The 18,433-nt window shown below is 39.6% G+C and overlaps 1 protein-coding gene and 1 pseudogene across 2 annotated transcripts; both read right to left on the reverse strand.

Moving 5' to 3' along the window:
* Positions 1-11: 11 nt before the first annotated feature.
* Positions 12-16,577, reverse strand: dhx30 (DEAH (Asp-Glu-Ala-His) box helicase 30). 2 transcript variants are annotated; one of them, XM_088347761.1, is made up of 19 exons: positions 16,379-16,577; positions 14,143-14,279; positions 13,951-14,061; positions 12,017-12,247; positions 11,778-11,927; positions 11,553-11,705; positions 10,497-10,955; positions 9,381-9,764; positions 8,853-8,931; positions 8,676-8,780; positions 8,427-8,602; positions 7,235-7,441; positions 7,069-7,150; positions 5,918-6,111; positions 5,692-5,851; positions 3,891-4,048; positions 2,063-2,166; positions 1,841-1,980; positions 12-1,707 (listed from the first exon to the last, which is right to left on the reverse strand). In XM_088347761.1, exons 1-19 carry the CDS (start codon positions 16,548-16,550, stop codon positions 1,457-1,459), a joined length of 3,453 nt encoding a protein of 1,150 aa, XP_088203887.1. In that variant the 5' UTR covers positions 16,551-16,577; the 3' UTR covers positions 12-1,456. The 2 variants fall into 2 exon arrangements, with proteins under 2 accessions (XP_088203887.1, XP_088203896.1); XM_088347770.1 differs by lacking the exon at positions 16,379-16,577 and adding an exon at positions 16,196-16,301.
* Positions 15,483-15,616, reverse strand: LOC148376493 (U2 spliceosomal RNA; annotated as a pseudogene).
* Positions 16,578-18,433: the final 1,856 nt, after the last annotated feature.

Raw genomic sequence — 18,433 nt, forward strand, 5'->3', positions numbered from 1 at the left:
CAAATAGCTAATTTCATGTTTGACGTTTTATACTCCTTTCACTATAATGAACAACAATGCCACCTACTGTTGTGAATGTGCAATTATATACATAAATATCGTAAAATGTGAACTGTAGAGCGCATCTGATAAGCCACACAAGAAACAAAAAAAAAAAAACACTTTTGTACATGCAAAAGCTGCACCTGACTATAAGCCGCATGCGCCCACATTGAAACATGAGATATTTTCAAAGAAAGTTGGTCAACAGAAAGGGATTTAATAATATACGGAACTTTAACCACTTAAGGTTCCACCAGCCCGTCAGTTGACTGCCCGACTTTCGATAAATACGTGTCAGCATCAGGTCACCAGTCACTGAAATACGTCATGCCAAATATCATTGGAAAGCCTAAACTCTTGGGATTCAAAATATAAGGACCATTTCAAAATAAGCTAATCTTAGAAACAAGATAGCCAAAAACTATAAAGCTGGAATAACTCACCTGGCCATCTTCTATTTCCCGGAACGTCCACGAAAATGGCTGTTACATTAATAATAATCCATAGAATCCAACCGTGTAAAATACTTATTCCAAAACACACGATAACGCAAACAGATTAATTGAAATCCGTCTTAAATATTTCTGCTTCACTGGACGTTGCTTCTTTTAATCCGTTCGTTTCGCCACAGTATTTTTGTTTACAAACGAACAGACTCGGAAAATTATTCCCAATATGGTCGTTAGCGCCCCTTTGGATTGAAATCTTTTCCATGATGAGGGTCTATTCATGCTCGTTTTATTCATGCACAAATTGCATAACTTACATTAAACTTGCATATTCCTTGACACATATACTCCACATGTCTCACTCTTACCTTTACTGCTCGGGCACCCCTGGCAGCCGTTAGGAAAAAAAAATGCATAAATTAGCCGCATCAATGCATAAGCCGCAGGAGGGAAAGGTTGGGGGAAAAAAGTCGCGGTTTGGAGTCCGGATGTTACGGTATCTATTTTTCAAACTTGACAGACTTCCTCTGTGCAAAAGATAAGGCATGGGTTTTAAAAATAATTCTTTTAATTCATGATATTTTTTCATCCCTTTGAGGTATTCAAATTTTACTTATTACAAGTCAATTAAGACTACGCAACTCAAATAATTGTTTTTCTGATAAGTATTTGAACCGAAACAGGCAAATAAATAACTGAAATACAGTTCATCAGTGCAGTCTTATACCAGCTCAGTAGCCTAGATGGTAGAGTGCCCGCTTTGAGACTGGGAGGTCGCTGGTTCGCGCCTCGGCCGAGTCATACCTAAGACTTATAACATTGGTAAAATGGCGGCGCCCTCTGTTGGCTGCGGCTGCATCGGCTCGCTACAACGGGTCAGGTGTATCGACATTTCGTTCTGTGTACATTGTTACAAAGAATGACAATACAAAGGAAATTATTATTATTATTATTATTCACAATGATCAGTCCAGCTCGCTGTCACCTCGCGTGAACGTGTCAACCTTCGTGCCATTGAGCAAGTCCACTAGCAACGAAACGAGCTCGCCATCCTGGTCCGAGTGCGAGGCCCTGCCCCCTTGCTGCTGGAGGTTACGGTGCAGCATGGCCTGGATGGATGTGCGCAAATCCCACAACATTTCCCATGTGTTATTCGGAAGCTGACAGTGCACCAGCGATTGGCCCGACAGCCCCACCTCCACGTCCTTTCCCCTCACTAAAAGAAAGAAAAGGAGATATTCAAAACCTGAAACTATTTTCTACAGACCAGGAACGGAGTTCAATCAATGATAAAAATGAAAATTCTATTGAATCCAATTAAATTCTAATGGAGAGTTAGGAAATCTCACTGGTTTCGGAAACGTCGCAGTCAGTGAGCAGCAAGAGCGCCAGAGGATGGACGGCGGACGAGTCGCGGATGAAAACGCAGTCGTTGGATTTGACGGCGCCGAAGAAGGTGAGCCATCGACAAGGAAGCGCCTCATTTCCTCTAAAGAAAAAAAAAAACGATCATCAAAAACAGCTACGGATAAAACGAATACACTCATGGTCTTTTTGACAGCGTCTCCTACCTGTTGACGGTGGAACGGTGCAGTAGGACACTACCGCTTGCGGTGCGGAAGGAAAGGCTGTTGGGACGAAAGCGCCCCCCTTTGGTCACGATGCCTTTCTTTACCTGAGAACATTTAAGGAATGGAATGTAAATTAATACTGAGCATTTATCCATGCCTTCTTAGAAAATGATTAAAAATCAAAATCCCTGGGCTAAGTCGTATGGCAGGGTATAGAAACCTATGGTAACTGAAAAATTGATTCCAAACCCTGGTGCCCCAAGTAAAAACATTAAAATAGTAAAGTAGTATACAATAACTACCATTGTTGGGCGCGTTACTTTAAAAATGTAATTAGTAATAATAACTCAACTTCTTCCATAAAGTAACTGAGTTGGTAACTGAATTCCACTATAGTAAAAGTAAATAGTTACCAGGGAAAGTAACTATTTCCATTACTTTAAAAAGAAGTAGTTTTTAGGCAAAGAATTTGAACTTTTCTGAGCAGTATTTGAGTCAGTTGAACAGAGCAGGAGCTTTCAGGTCTCAAACAGCTCTTCGGGTTGTTTTTGTTGCTTTAATCCATACCTGTTTTAATTACATTTCCAATGTCTTTCAGTGTTAATATAAAAAATTGAAAAGTTCTCCTTCTTATTTCTTTTCATCTCTCTTTTTCTTTTGTTATTGTATTTTTCTGTTTTGTTTTTCTCTCCAATTTTTGTCTTTTCTTCTCTATTTTCCCTCCTTTTTAAGTCACTTTGGGCATTTGTTATATAATAATTGGTGATGTTGAGATAAAAAGAACAAAAACAACCCGGAGTGCTGTTTGGAACACAAAAATCATTTTTAGTGAGCCAAGCTGAAAGTTGATTCTCTAAAAATTGTCAGGATTCCCATCTTTACCCCATCACCCTCACGCCCATACTGAGGATAAGCGGTGCAGATGATGGATTGTCCACTGCAGTGTTTTTCAACCCTTTTTGAACGAAGGTACACTTTTATTTATAAAAAAGTTTCGAGGCACACCGCCCGTCTGAAAATAAAGTTATGTCAAATATTTCACTGTACTACCATGAGCAGATAATTAGTATAAGAATAATAATAATAAGAAGATAATACTTAAAATAAAAAAGAATTAGGTGCTTTATTTATGTTCTTATTTTCTACAGTGCAATATTAAACTGCTTTGTTGAACAACTTAAATGTAGTGTGCTACCTCATGAGTAGATTAGTAAATAAAAAGTATATAAAAATCTACTGCCACCTACTGATATGGATGACTATTACAGTTCCTCGTCTGAAAAAAATAAAATTGAATAATGGCCTGATTTTTTGGGAAAGATAAAATTGGGCAAATTCCAGTGGCACACTGGTTGAAAAACACTGGTCTACTGTACTCATCTCATCTCATTAGCCCATCATCGGGCAGTGGGCAGGGGACACCCTGAACTGGTTGCCAGCCAATCGCAGGGCACACGGGGACAGACAACTCACTCGCTCATTCACACCTAGGGACAATTTGGACCGGCCAATTAACCTGAAATGCATGTGGGAGGAAACCGTAGTGCCCAGAGGAAACCCACGCAAGCACGGGGAGAACATACAAACTCCGCACAGGAAGTTTGGAGCTGGACTTGAACCCACGCAGGAGGTTCCCAAGACATTAAGTGTGCCGCACATGCGCTAACCACTGCGCCGCCCGTCTACTGTACTATTAAACGTAAAATAAAAGAAATGTTGAAAAAAATATATATATTAAAAACAAAAACTATGGTGTAAAATACCCATTGGGTTTTGCAATTATACATGAGAAATCCTCTTATGGTCTCCATCCAATGTTAGCTGGTACCTGTATGAGGTTGGGATAAAGTCCGGCCAGCAGCACGGCTTTGAGCAACTGTTCCTCCATGCTGTACTGGTTGAGCGTGGACGTGCTACGTTGGCACTCGCTCGCACGGGCTACCAATTGCGCCTCGCACAGATTCTCGCCAAACTGAGAGATCAGACCTGCACAAGGTAAACGTATTTCAAGGTTGTCGTTTTGATAAAATACAACAACTTTTTATAATAGCTCAATTGTTCTAGTAATATTCAAGATTCTGCCAATTTTTTCAAATACTCTTTCCTAAATTTTTATTTTCTTCCTTTTACGAATTCAACAATTGAATATACCCATTTCCATAATATTCATTATTTTGCTTTTACTTTATGTCACAGGTCCTCGCATGTTGTCTGCAAAAAATACAACTTTGTATTTGACTTTTGCATCCTTTTTAAAGTATTTTAAGTTATTGCACAGTATTATACATTTTTTATGATTACTTTGTTTTATTTCAAAACACATTAATTGAAAATGTGTACTTTATAACTTTTATATATAAATGATTCTTTTATAAAAATGATTAGACATGTGTAATACTGCCTACTCAAATTAAATGTAGTACAATTGATTTGACATTTTTTCAAATATTTTATTTTGTGTTGGCATTTATTTCTATGTTGTCATTATTATTCTCGTTTTTCCCGTTATTCACATTATTATTATCATCATTATATATTAAGATTTATACACAATACAACGTTTTTCAAGAGGATACCAAACTCTTGAGATGTCATCAATACTGATACCAGGAAGTGACTAGAATTATTCCTTCACCCCCTTGCACAAATAACTCAGTTTTTATAAATATTGTGACAATTTTTGCAAAAATATTATCATAATTAAAATACATTATCTGATTTCATGTGATAACCTCAAATGGGGTCGGGAAAAGGACCCATCTTGCAACTTTGATAAGAAAACATGGGGGGGATGTAAGAGAAGCAAGAATTAAATATATCCAATATAAAAGAAATCTATGGATACTATTTCACAAAATCAAAACTTTTCAGAATGGAACTGCCCTAAATTGATTTATATTGGAAATGTACCGATGAGAAAGGTGTGCTGATTCATGCCTTGTGGGAATGTACCAGAAGAGCAACCTTATGGGAAAATGTTCCTGAATGTATGAAAAAATATACTCCCCCAAAATCACGGAGACTGAGTCTTCTTGGACTCACCTCCTTTCAAAGTACTAAAGACTGGACTCATGACTTATGCTTGGATAATTATTAGACACTGGAAGCTCCTGGATAGCCCAGCAACAAATATTTGGAAAACAATGATGGATAAAACTTCTTGTAAAAATGCTGGGGAGTGAATGGGTTGAATGGGACGAATGAACAATAGGATGACTTGGGGAACTTTTTATCCCTAGAACAATCTGAAATGCCTCACAGTGCATGACATCACAATCTTTGTTAAGTTTACTGTTTTTTAGCACCTTTTACTTGGCTGCACAACAAAATAGAGCAACATCTAGTGGTCAAATTTTACACAATGTCTCTAAGGTGCTTTCTAGCATTTTGGTATTAATTATAACTAGATAACTAGGAACTAGAAAATTTAAATTAGAGTAATAATAAACTACAATAGATTTAATGCGATCTTAAATAAATGTTGTTGTCATTTATTGTAATATGTCTAAAAAGTATTGATTTGATTTTGAGGGGTTAATTTCATGTTTTAAACGATAATTACTTGGGAGTAAAATATTGGTATGAAAATTAGTGGCAGACAACATCTCTATTATTTCGCTAGAGAGTACCATTGATGAAGCGTAGCCTGGCCTTAGACAAGCAGAGCTGCTCCAAAAATTGGTCTCTCTCTTCACGGCTTCCTTCGTGCTGAAGTCTCCTCCAGCCCAGCACGGCGCGACTGAATGCCAGGTAGTCGCTGTTCCCTGAACCGCTTAGGACGGCTTTGGCCTGATGAGGAAAGCAGCGGGTAAGTGAGCGCGTCAATGCACCCCGCTGTTGCTAGGTCGGTATTACCTTGAGAACGGCCGCTCGGTTCTGCAGGCTGTTGTGGAAGGGGTCCCGCGACAGGCAGGCTGCCACAGCCAACATAGGCAGCACGCATCGGAAGACGGTGCTCAGCACCAAAACCTTTCCGAGGCGTGGGTCGCACGACATCAAAGACACGCGCTCCCCCAAACGTGTTAGAGATTCCTGCGGGTCCAGGACCCCTACACACACAAAATTTGTAGGGATGAAAGATTTTCCCTACAAATACTGATAAAATCCTGCTTCTGAAAACGGATACAAATACATTTTCTTTTAACCTCTGCGTGTTACACTTCTAAAGAATTTAAATAAAAACAAACCAAAAAAATCCACGACTTTTGCGCTTTTATTTTTGGCTACAGTTACAATAAAGTAATGCAGTTTCAAAAATCATGTCTACAGAAATTAGAGGAGATACTATATCTCAACTTTATCAATAATTTGAGCAGCCAATACTTACTTTGTCAGTTATGACTATAATGGCGATAAAAACAAGATGTTGTCATGGGCACTATAACACTCACATATAAATTTGTGAACAGTGGATATGGTGCTAAGGGGAGAAGCAAGTGTTATGTGAAAAATGTAACTTATTTACGTTCTAAGTGCTCCAATACTTGTAAGTGGAGTGCATAGTTTGAGGCGTACTTAAACATTTGAAAATGACACATTTTCTCTATTAAGTTATGTGTAAACAATGGCCAACTAAGTTCAAAGAGCCTTTTTATATATTTTACTTACCGCGCCTATCTGTTTGTATTGTACTTTTTTCACCAGTGTTCAGGCCACCGAGCACATTTGGAGTAAAAGGCGGACTTTTGAAAATTGGATTTAAGACATTTGAATGCCAATAAAGGCCTTATTTTTTTAGAATTATAAATTTAATGCCCTTTAAGACTTTACAAGGATCCGCGGGAACCCTGTGCTTAGTATTTTTCTAACAAGCAGTGTTGGGTATTTGAATATTATACTGTGGTTCCGAGAGACTAATTATTAAGTCTTTTTTTTTCGCTATCTAGCCGATAAATGATTTGGCTGTTATTTATTTGATAACTATCGGCCTGATAACTATCATGCATACCTAAAATTTTTATTTTTAACCCCCCCAAAAATATAGTCACACAGGATTGAAAACTTACCGATATCTTGTAAACTTCGTACGGCATCTTCCACGGCTTCCTGTGCGGGGCTGTCCAATACTTGCGATAAAAAGTCAACAGCCTTTGAGGTAACAAAAATACACAACATGTTACTCGCTAGGATAAGAGAGTTTGGCGTTCATGTTACACGACCTCGAAGAACCACCTTCAAATTTGGACTGTGGATCTTAGCCTGCACCACTAGGTTCTCCAGGGGTGTGCGCAAGATCTCCGGGATGGGGAAGGGCGTCAACGCATCCAGTTGCTGTCGAGGGAACAAATGGTACGAGCGACCGGGCTGACAACGCCCCGCTCGGCCTTTTCTCTGTGTAACGTTGGATCGGGAAATCCAAACTGTGTCCAGGCAAGACACCTGGCACACATGAACTTCATTAATACGACAAATATCTTTGTACAAATTATCCAGCTTGTTATTTGTTTATTTCATTATAAAGGATGTTTAGGTACCGCTATCAGGTATCGTATTCGTGCCTTATTTCAAAGACCTGATATCAGCATTGGCTTTCCTCTAGTGGCCCATTTTACAGGAAGGAAACATAAAATTACATTAGTGTTTCGAAGTTTTAGGTAAAAAATCCATAGGGATCTAAATGCATTTTTTCTATAAATGTATCAGTTATTTTTTTCTGAGGGAATTTTTTTTTAATATACTAGGGGTACCGGAGTTAGTATCTGTAATTAAAGTAGATTTCAACACCTGTAATAGTTACTCCAATAAAAAAACATTTTGCTATATATTCTCCCTAAATAACATTCTTGAGGCATTATACATTTTATATTTATTTAACATTTTCAAGTTGAAATAATTGTAAAATTATGTGACCACTACAAAATCAACTCTTCTCATCAAAATTGTTCTTCTAAAATAGTGCCAATAGTTATAATTATTTAAAACATTAAAATCAAAGAATTGTCTTGTCAGAAATGAATAATGAAACGTTTGGGTATTCTTAAATTTCAATAATGTCACCTTGTGATTTTAAATAATTTATCAGAAAAAATATTCAAAATATTGTTCAATACTAATCATTCACTACCATTGACTGTTTTATTGGTAATGTTATATTTAAATATTGTAACTGGACTGGCCATGGAGCAAATATATTTTCAGTACACATATTGCATATATAAACAAATAATTTAGGGTTAAACTATAAGTACTTGTTTTTTTTCTTATAAACAGTAATATTTACACTTAAAAATGTGATATAAAAAGGCAAAGTTATGCAATAAATCAAAATAATAGTTTTGGGAAAAAAAAAGATTGACTTTGATTTTAAATGTATTTAAAGAACCAAATGTAGCTTTTCAGAAATCAAAAGAAAATGTGACCTTACTTTAGTGCGCTGATCGTAACTGTGCTCCTTGTGCATTCCTGCGTCCACCACGTGCACAACATCGTCGATGGTGATGGACGTCTCCGCTATATTTGTTGCCAAGACTATTTTTCTGTGACCCTCTGGAGGACGCTGGAAAACTGCTTGCTGGTCTGACACTGATAAACTTGAGTGCACTGCAAGAAGAAACGAAGAAGTTGGAATATGATTATTATTATAAATTAAAAAAAAAAAAAGGTTTGTGCTTACATGGCACGATAGTGTGCGAGCCAGAAGAGAAGTGCGGCTTCATCTGGAGCGTCTCTTGAACAGTCTTAATGTCCTGCCATCCGGGCAGGAAACACAATAAGGCACCTAAAAAAGACGGAAACTTGAAATGCAAATCGAGAAGAGTAGAGATAGCTGATTGGAAAGCAGGGTCAGTACCTGGTTCCCCATGTCTGTCAATGTGCTCAATGACATCAGCAACAAAATCAAGATCTGGACTGACTTCATCGTTTTTCCTCTGTGAGAAGCGGATGGAGGGGAAAAAAGATTGAAAAATATTCAAATCTAAAATTAGTTTAAATTATTTTTGTATGAAAATCACACAGAAAAAATAATAATGAAAAGTTCAATATATTGTAGAAAAACGTATCAAGTATACAATATATTATTGCTATTTTTAATATTTTTCAATTACATTTTTTTGAATGAAGTAAAATAACATTTCTTTATTTGATTTACAACTTTCTCATATTGTTTTCCGTTTTCTAAATATATCTGAAGGTCTCCTACAGTACCTGGGGTAGGAAAGGTTCGTTTTGAATGTTTTTCTTAAACGCAAAATAATTGTTTCATTTGTATTAATTGGTGCAAATTTTTCTATACATATTGTTTGAAAGCTCCATAATAAATAAATATTTTTTTTTTTTAGAAAAAGAAAAAAAATTAAAAAGAGTCAGACAACCTTACCTCATTGCCTGTCTTGTAGCTCTTTTCAAATGGCACGGATCGCCCCATTTCTCTCAGCACATCCTCAAGGTACTTATCCCGCACGGGGTGCATGAACCCGGGCACCTTCACAATGGGGCAGCCTCCAAAATAGTCAGCCAGCCGCTGGTTGTCCCCGGTGGCGCTCATCAGCACCACCCGGAGGTCAGGGTTCTTGCTCATGCAGGAGCGCAGAAGCGCCAGCAGGAGGTCTGTGTTGATGTCTCGCTCGTGAACTTCGTCCACCACCACGTGGCTAATGCTCGTCAGTGTCGGGTTGGACTGAAGTTTTTTGAGCAGGACGCCTACAGTCAGGAACAGCAAAGCGCCACCGCTCTGCTCGGGTGGTCGGCTCTCCAGTCTCACCTACAGAGAGTAAGGCATTGTTAACTGGACTGATACGGCCCGGCGCACACCTAGCGTAAACGCAGTAAATGATAAGTGTGAGGGCTCTTTGAGCTTAGACACTGTTTACACATAATTATGAGACAATATATTCAACTTTATAAAGGGATTATAAAATATTCTTTTTTCAATTAGGCACAGAACATGTACTGTTCCTTCCCACAATCATGCAAATATGTTGTAAAATATTCCACATGCCGGGGGACGCGGGCAATTTAGTCTCAAAGTTGAGAGATTTGGCCCATTTTTCAACATGACGCAGGCTGGATTAGCCCTCTTTGTTATTTTTGCCAATTAGCTGCATTTTGGCTATTTGGTGTACCATTACTGCATCCACCTGCAGCAAAACACCAATGCATTCAACACAAAAACCAATACGGTGACCAGATTGCGAGGGTGCGGGTGTTACTCTGATGACGTTACTGCACACGAAGTCAAAGACGAGACAGGCTGTCTTCAAAATGCATCAAGCCCGGAAAATATTTTGAATGTAACGATGAAATATATTTAGATATTATGCAAAAACCATGTACTATTCTCTCATTTTGCATGATTTATAATTTGGGAATACCTTGAAGGACACCTCAAACAATGCAGTGGAGCTCCATTAAAAATACAATTTTAGATTAAAAAAAAAAATGTATTACCTTGATAAAATGAACAATTAGATTTTGTCCTAAGGAAGAAGTTTACCTGATATCCCACACTGTGTTTCAGAGCCGGGCCCATCTCCTGTGCCACGCGATGGGCAACCGACACGGCGCTGATCCGGCGAGGTTGCGTCACCATGACGTTGCACTCTGCGCCGTGCCCCTCCAACACGCAATCCTCCAGGAGGAAGCGAGGGATGCGAGTGGTTTTGCCGCAACCGGTCTCACCCGCGATCACCACGGCCCGGGAGGCGCGGACGGCCGAGACCACGCGGTCCCGGTGGGCATCGACCGGCAATTGTGTGCCCGGGCCTGGCCCAGCGCTTTCCCACTCTTCTAGTAAATGTTTGTTGAGGCGCCGGTTTTCTTCAGGGGACCTCTGACGGTACGGCCTACCCGTGATGGCATCCAGCGTCACGTCGTCTTCTTCTGCTGCTTTCTTGGAGTTGACAGCATCTTCGTCTTCCTCGTAGAGCTTTTGTACTTCAGCTTCTACTGGATACTATCAGCATCATAAGAATGAGACCATTAAGGTTATTCTAAACAGTAATTTGTATTTCCAAATGTCAAAAATTTTGTAATAAAAAAATAAAAGGAAGTTTTTGTTTAAAAAAAAAAACAAAAAACCACCATACATATATATATATATATATATATATATATATATATACACATATCCTTTTTCATGGATCCCTTAACCACCTCTGTGAACCACTTCCTGCGGTGTGTCTTGGCATTTACAGCCTGGTGGCACCCATCTCGCTACAGGCCAGTTCACCTCAAAATTATGTGCAAGAAACATTTCAAGAAATTTGACTTTTTTTCATGTATTTAAATGGCGCTGAGTGCAGTTTTAGCCTCAAGAGCAGAGCCCTTTTCTGAATTGATTAAAAAAAAAAACTTTACTGTTCACTCAATCTGATTACTTATACTTGGGCGGATTGTAAAAAAACTCAAAATATTGGGTGGGTTATTAAAAAAACACAAAAAAACACTCAATCATGTTTGTCTTTATTGCAAACCAACACTGGTAGTTGCATCAAACAAACCTAAGTTGTGGATCGGTCAACTATTGACCCAACAGTTTAATGCGACTGACCTGCATGAGATATTGCCTAATTCGCTCTTCCAGATGCTCGGGAACTTCCACGCGGAGAGGACGCCTCGCTCGCTGTCCTGCCTCCCTCACTCGGTCCCCATGGTACTTAGCATGGGTCAACGGATTGTTGTTCTTATCCAGCAACTGCAGCTCCTGCATCGACAGGCACGATGGGGTTTAGTTACGGTTTTGGCAAAAATAATACAAAACTGAATTGAATGTGACCTTCAATTTCATGCAGGCCAGAGCAGCTGCTCGCTTTTCTGCTGTGGCTTTCTTGTTTGCCCTTGCAGTGAAGGTCATTTCCTGCGGCCAGCGCAGGGTCAGCGTGCACGTCGCAGGATTGCCGCCTCTTGTTTTGAACTGTATCAGGTCCTGTTATGAGCCAATAATTAAGACATCAACAACAACACAAACAGAGTGGGTTAAGAATGTGTGCAAAAACAAAAACGTCACAAACGTACCTTGCAACTCTCTGAAGATTTTGCAACCTGGACCACAGAGTGTAAGAGATGTTTAGGATTCGGGAAAAGAGAGCGCGCTTCGGAAACTTCAGCTGAATTTTCAAGCGATGGCTCAGATGTTCTTATATCAGTCCAGGGGTCTTCGTCATCGAAAAGAGTTGAACTAATTTGTCTCCTCCTGCCTGATTTCCTCCTGGGCACTTGATTATCCGAACTAATCACTCCCATTTCCTATAAGGGAAAACCCATGAAAATAATGAACCTTGATATCGATATAATTCCAAGAGAAAATTAGTTGAATCGACATTAAGGTTCTTCTGCGATTTTAAAAGGTAGATTCTTTACTAAAAACAGTCAATGTGGTGTATTGCTTCAATTTGTGAAAATTGTAGCACATTATTTAGCTTCAACTACAACATAGACCATCTCGTGAGAACAGCTGGATATGTACAACTATGGGTATACTTGCCAGTGAATTTGTTTTCTCACTAATGCTCGAAATAGTGATACAATTAGCATTTATCAAGTGAAGTTCACTTCAATAAGTTACGGAGAACCCTTGCTACTTGTGCTACGGTTATTGCTAGTTTACTGCTTAGCAAAATTTGTCTTTATTGATATTGATATGAATGTATCATTCATTGTGGTCAACAAAGAGTACACAGCAAATGATGCAGAGGGCTGAGTGTGTGTGTGTGTGTGTGTATGGGGTGGACGTGATCATCAGTGTGCACGACTGCGATAGGATGGTGTATTTTGTCAGTCAAACACCTCGGGTGAGCGGGCACTCAAGTCAATAGGTCCAGCCAAAACAAACGGCACCCGCTAGCTTTTAGTGGCTCGTCATATTGAAAATAAATTGAACTCTAAGGAAAGTCATAAGAGGCAAAGAAATGGTAATCAGGCTGTAAATGCCACACACACCTAAAATGTTTTCTTTGAATAGTTACAACTACAAGTCTTTGAAGACAATGTGAGTGCAAATACATTTTATTCTATTAGAAAAGGCATTGCTATTGCATCAAAGGTAAGATAACATAGTAGAACCCCAAGGAAACAGCAACCTTGCCTTCGGTTTTCACTTAAGGGTGTTAAAAAAACATGTTTTTGATCCCTCCTTTCGACATTTCCCCCACTTAAAAACTAAAACCTTCTGGCATTAGTGCATATGTAGAGTTATGTCTCAAAGATGACTGTCTGCTATTGGCCCATGCCATATAAAATTCTGATTTCCTTTTGGTTTGCATTAAAGAATAATGTAAAAGTAGCGTTTAAATACATCCCCCAAAATTTAGATCAAAGCCGTTTTATTTACGTTTGCACGAGGGGGGGCATTTCACCCCAGGTGTGCATTTGTCAGCAAAACGAAGCGCAGAAATGCGTACCAGCTATAGAGAACTGGTAAGCATCCAGACTTCTATAAGCTTTAAGGTCAGCACCAGTGTATGGGAGACTCCATTTACAATATAATGGTACACATTGTGTAGACTATAAGTCAAGCAGACTGGAAGATTTGTTAAGATGTGAGAAAATATGTCAGAAGACTGTATGGCGCAGTAGCTTATAATTGATAAAGCTAGTATCAGTTTCTCTAAATAGCGCTCTTTGTGATTTCCGACAAAGTGAGCCACCTCATCCTACAGCTGCACAATATTCAATTGACTTGTCATTGACAATGGTGTTGAGTTGTAGAGCTAGTGCTGTTGTTGTCTACTGTTAACTGACCTCGTCCATTGTTTACTACAGTTTACAAATGTCCGTCATGGTGTCGTCACTTGGTTAGGTCATGATCGTGCAAAAGTTGTTTCAATATACGATCTCCACAACAGAACAGATTAATGTCAATACGGTTATTTCATTTTAAGAACCCACATCAGAACGGATTAATGTCGTATCCCAAGGCTCTACTGAACTTAAATTGAACAAAAACATACTTTAAGCTTCTGACAAGCGGCTGCTGCTGCACATCGCTCTGCATCAACTCTTTTGGAGGCGTAACCATCTTCCTCTATCTTGCATGGCCATAAGACGGTCACGGTGGCTTTCTACACATCACAGAAAACAATTCTTCAGAAACTCATTCAAAAATCAAAATTCACACTATAAGTGAAGAACCTGGAGCTGACCTTGATGCCATTCTCCTCTGTGCAGGTGTACTGGATGAGCTGGGAGAGGTCGTTGACTCCCAGTGAGCGTGCAATGGTGTTATTCAAGAGGCCTTTGGGTTCTGGGAACTCCTCCAGCAAATTGAAATTAAAGTTTCCTGGTTGATGAAAAGTCATGATCGGGTTTAAAAACATAATAGTCATGCAAACTGTAACCCCTGGTAATCAGCAAGTTATAAATAAGTGAAATGTCTTTATTGTCATTCATATCAACGTTGTGAATCATTGTAAGCAACTTGATTGGAAACTCATTATTGTAAAAATTTGAGGAGGTAAAGTGCTTGTCTTGGGATCAAGAGGTCGCAGGTTCGATTCCCGGCTCCTCCATGCTATATGTTGAAGTGTTCTCGGGCAAGACACTGAATCCCTAATGCCCCCGATGAGCAGGTAGTTGCAACGTAGCCACGTTGTCAAAGTGTATTCTTTAAAAAAAAAAATATATATTTGCTTTTATTCCTCCCAGGAAAATTCCTTTATTACCTGGACAATTGGAATATTTGTGATCCTTGTGATAAGCTACACAGACCAAGAATCCAACAAAGATTCATCATTGAGCTCCACATCAAGGTTGCGGTAAGAATTGGATAGCCTAGATGGTAAGGCGCCCGCTTTGAGACTGGGAGGTTCGGGTTCGCGCCCCGGCCGAGTCATTCCTAAGACTTAAAAAGTGGTCGGCGGCGCCCTCTCTTGGCTGCGGCTGCATCGGGTCAGATGCAATCGACATTTCGTTCTGTGTACATTGTTACACAGAATGACAATACAAGGAAATTATTATTATTATTATTATTATTATATGAATTTTCTTTCTTTTTTTCCCCTCTCCTCAAACATGTTCCTTTTTCATTTGAATTGTCATTGACTTTTTTGAAGTATGTTTTTGTGTGACAATGAATCATTCCACGAAAAAAGTTAATTCTAAATTCCTATCGGTGTGCGTAAAAATACATTTCTCGACGTATCAACTGGAATTAAGAGTAAATGACAAGTCATCAAACTGAAACGGAAATAAAACAGGGTTAGAAAACCAAGATTAATCAAATTTAGGATTTTTATCTGACACATTAAAACAAACGAAAGTATTGTTTTATTATATATTATGACTTGTCATTAAATTTTCGGCCACTGCTTAAATTGATTAGGACTCTGGTGTGGGGGTTTTTAAGGGTTATTGTTCTATCTTCGTTATTCATTATCCGTTATCGGTCAGTTCATAATACGCTACAAAGCCTAGGAGCCGGGACACTTACTCTCAGCCAAAAGGCCAAGCTAAGGTCCTAGCCCTAAAGCCTTGCTGCGATCATTGCGAATGCACCGTTCCCGGAGGTACTGCAATACCGGGCCGGTGCGTGGAGTGGACAGAGCAAGCTCTTATTCCATCTCCGAAATGCAAAAATCAAAGATCATGGCAAGAGGTACGGCCAAAAGGCCAAGCTAGCCCTAAGCAGGGATCAGAATGGAGATTTTCATTTTCAGCTGAAATAGCCAGCGTCCAGGAATAAACCAGGGCGGATGGGGCGGCAGTAGCTCAGGAGGTAGAGCGCTCGTCTTGGGATCAAGGGATCCCAGTTCGAATCCCGGCACGTCTGTGTTACATGTCGAAGTGTCCTTGGGTAAGACACTGAACCCCTAATACCCCCAATAAGCAGGTTAGCGCCTTACATGGCTGCAAGGCCGCTATTGGGAAATGTGGAGCAGATTGTAAAGCGCTTTGGGAAGTCATTGACTTGAAAAGCGCTATATAAATGCAGATCATTTCATTTCATTTCAGCTTGTGCGACAATGCGGCCAATTTTTCTAACGGCCGTCAGGGTGCGCCAGAGCAATAAAGGAAAGAGTGAGACAGTCGGATTTTGAATTTGTTTGCTACGCAAGAGAAAAAGTCGGAATGCCTTTGGGGTTCAAAAACAGCGGAAATCCGCGGAAAATTCTGATCCCTGCCTAAGGCCAAGCTAAGGACCTAGCATCAAAACCTCATAGGCTACGATACTGCCACTGTTTCTTCGATTAAACTTACCAACCAAACCTAGAACTAATTCAGTAGCTTTTCTTCACCCTGTCTAATAAGCATAGGATGGTACATAAACAGATGTTTTACGTTCAAAGCAGGTAGACAAAAAAACAGGCTGATGTTATGTATCAAGGCATGATGGTGCCCTTGACATCTTCGAGCTAGCTTAACCGGCACATCGTCACTCACCTCGTTTATGCTGAAAACTAGACGTTCCGTAAAGTCGATAATTGTACACTTTCGTCAGACACCAGCGCATTTCTCCGTTCGAGTGTGACGGTGTCGGGACTCGCGTTGGAAGACATTTAATTAGGCTGCGTAACGATCTCTGGCACACGAGTGAAACACCGGATAGCGCCATCTTTGAACTACAATTTTTTTCTTTGGTTGTAGTCTACTCAAGGTACCAAACATCGCCCCCTTTGGTGGGAACCATACCTGCATCGTCATAATTGATCTCACGATGAAGTGAAGCATATAAACTCATAAAAACAGCATTTACTAAAATACAGGGTAGAAAAAAAGATTAAAAAAAATATTAAAGTATCCCAATATTATTTACGGCTCTCAAATATAATAAATGAAGAAGATGTGGAGCCCACTAAGCACGAGGGTGCATGTACAAAATTAGTTTTTATCTAAAAAAGAAAATAGAATATAGTACATATTATTAGGAAAGGAATCTTGGAAAAAAAGAGACATAAGTGCATTTTGTGTGCGTGTGCGTGAGTATGTGTTACATCGACATCACCACAAGATGTCACCATTGGAGAGAAGGCCAACGCAATTGAAACTCGCTTTGGAAAAGGTGAAAAGGGGAGAGAGATAATGTATCCAGCCTTCCATAATCTGTGTTTATCCTTAGTAAGGTCGCGGGGGTGCTGGAGCCCATCCCAGCTATCGTTGGGCAGTGGACCCCCTGAACTGGTTGCCAGCCAGTCGCAGGCAACAGAGAGACAGGCAATTCACTTAGGCATTCACACCTAGGGACACGTTGGACCTACCAATTAACCTGAGATGCATGTTTTTGGAATGTGGGAGGAAACCGGAGTGACCGAAGGAAACCCACGCAAGCACGGGGAGAACATGCAAACTCCGCAAAGGAAGACTGGTGGCTAAATTTGATCCCATGAACTCAGAACTGTACCGCAGACACACTAACCACTCAGCTGCCGTGCCGCCAGAGAAAATGATTAAATAATGTGATTCTTCCAAAATTGTCCACTGTAGCCAGGAGAGAGGCACATAGAGAGAAATAGATACTTTTTGATGTGCAGAAATTAAAATTCATAGAATTTGTTTTAATAACCATGGAAAAAAAATGCCTTTTCATAATCATACAGTTCAGCCGAAAGATAGAGATTTTTTAATGTAATAATTATCCATTAATTTACAAACTAAACCTTATTTCTGTCAATGAATATAAAAAACACACAAAAAGAGTAATAATAATAAAGCCACATTCTTACCTTAATCGTCCACTATAGCCAAGAGTGTCATGATTGCAATTGGAATCACCAGTGCCTGCTCATTTGGCGCCAACCGCTGCGGGCTCTGCTTGGCTCCCTGTCTCTACTTAAACCCAGTCCTGTCAATCCCCAGTTGTCAGTCCGTCAACGAACCTCTGCCCCGCAAGAAGTGGGTTTTGACGTGGTCCTGTTTCCTGTTGGTATTACTTGTCCGGTATTGTTCCCGTCTATTTTTGTCCCGTTTATTATTCTCTCTATTTCTTGTTCCTGTCTAGTTTGTCCTGTTTATTTTCAATATCCTGTTTCATTATCAATCCTGTCTGTCCCATCCTGTCCTGTATCGACCACATCTGCCCGATATCAACTCGGGCAATTGGTATCGATCTCGTCGGCCTCTGGCTTCCTATCATTTCATGCCAGACTGCAGCCTAACGTGCATGACTCCCGATTTCCCCTAAAATTAAAGGCTTGTGTGAGTAACGTCACGCGTTTGGGTCCTGTTCCTGTTCTGGTACATGACAAAGAGAAAATTTAAACATGATATTAAACCACTAAATAGCAAAAAATAATATTAAAGGACATTTTTTTTCCCAAAAACATGAAATACACAGAAAAAGAAGCTTAATTGTCGAGAGCGAGAGAGAGAAAGAGAAACGTTGTATGACATATTAATCTATTAGCAGACACGAAAAATGAATGCATTTTTGTCATTAAATTAACAAAAAAAGGTTTGGAAAAAGCAACTTAGATTGAAATCTTATTTTGAAAATCAATA

Source organism: Urocampus carinirostris, chromosome 1 (genome assembly GCF_059441175.1).
Source record: "Urocampus carinirostris isolate Australia breed hairy pipefish chromosome 1, RoL_Ucar_1.0, whole genome shotgun sequence".
Classification (NCBI taxonomy): domain Eukaryota; kingdom Metazoa; phylum Chordata; class Actinopteri; order Syngnathiformes; family Syngnathidae; genus Urocampus; species Urocampus carinirostris.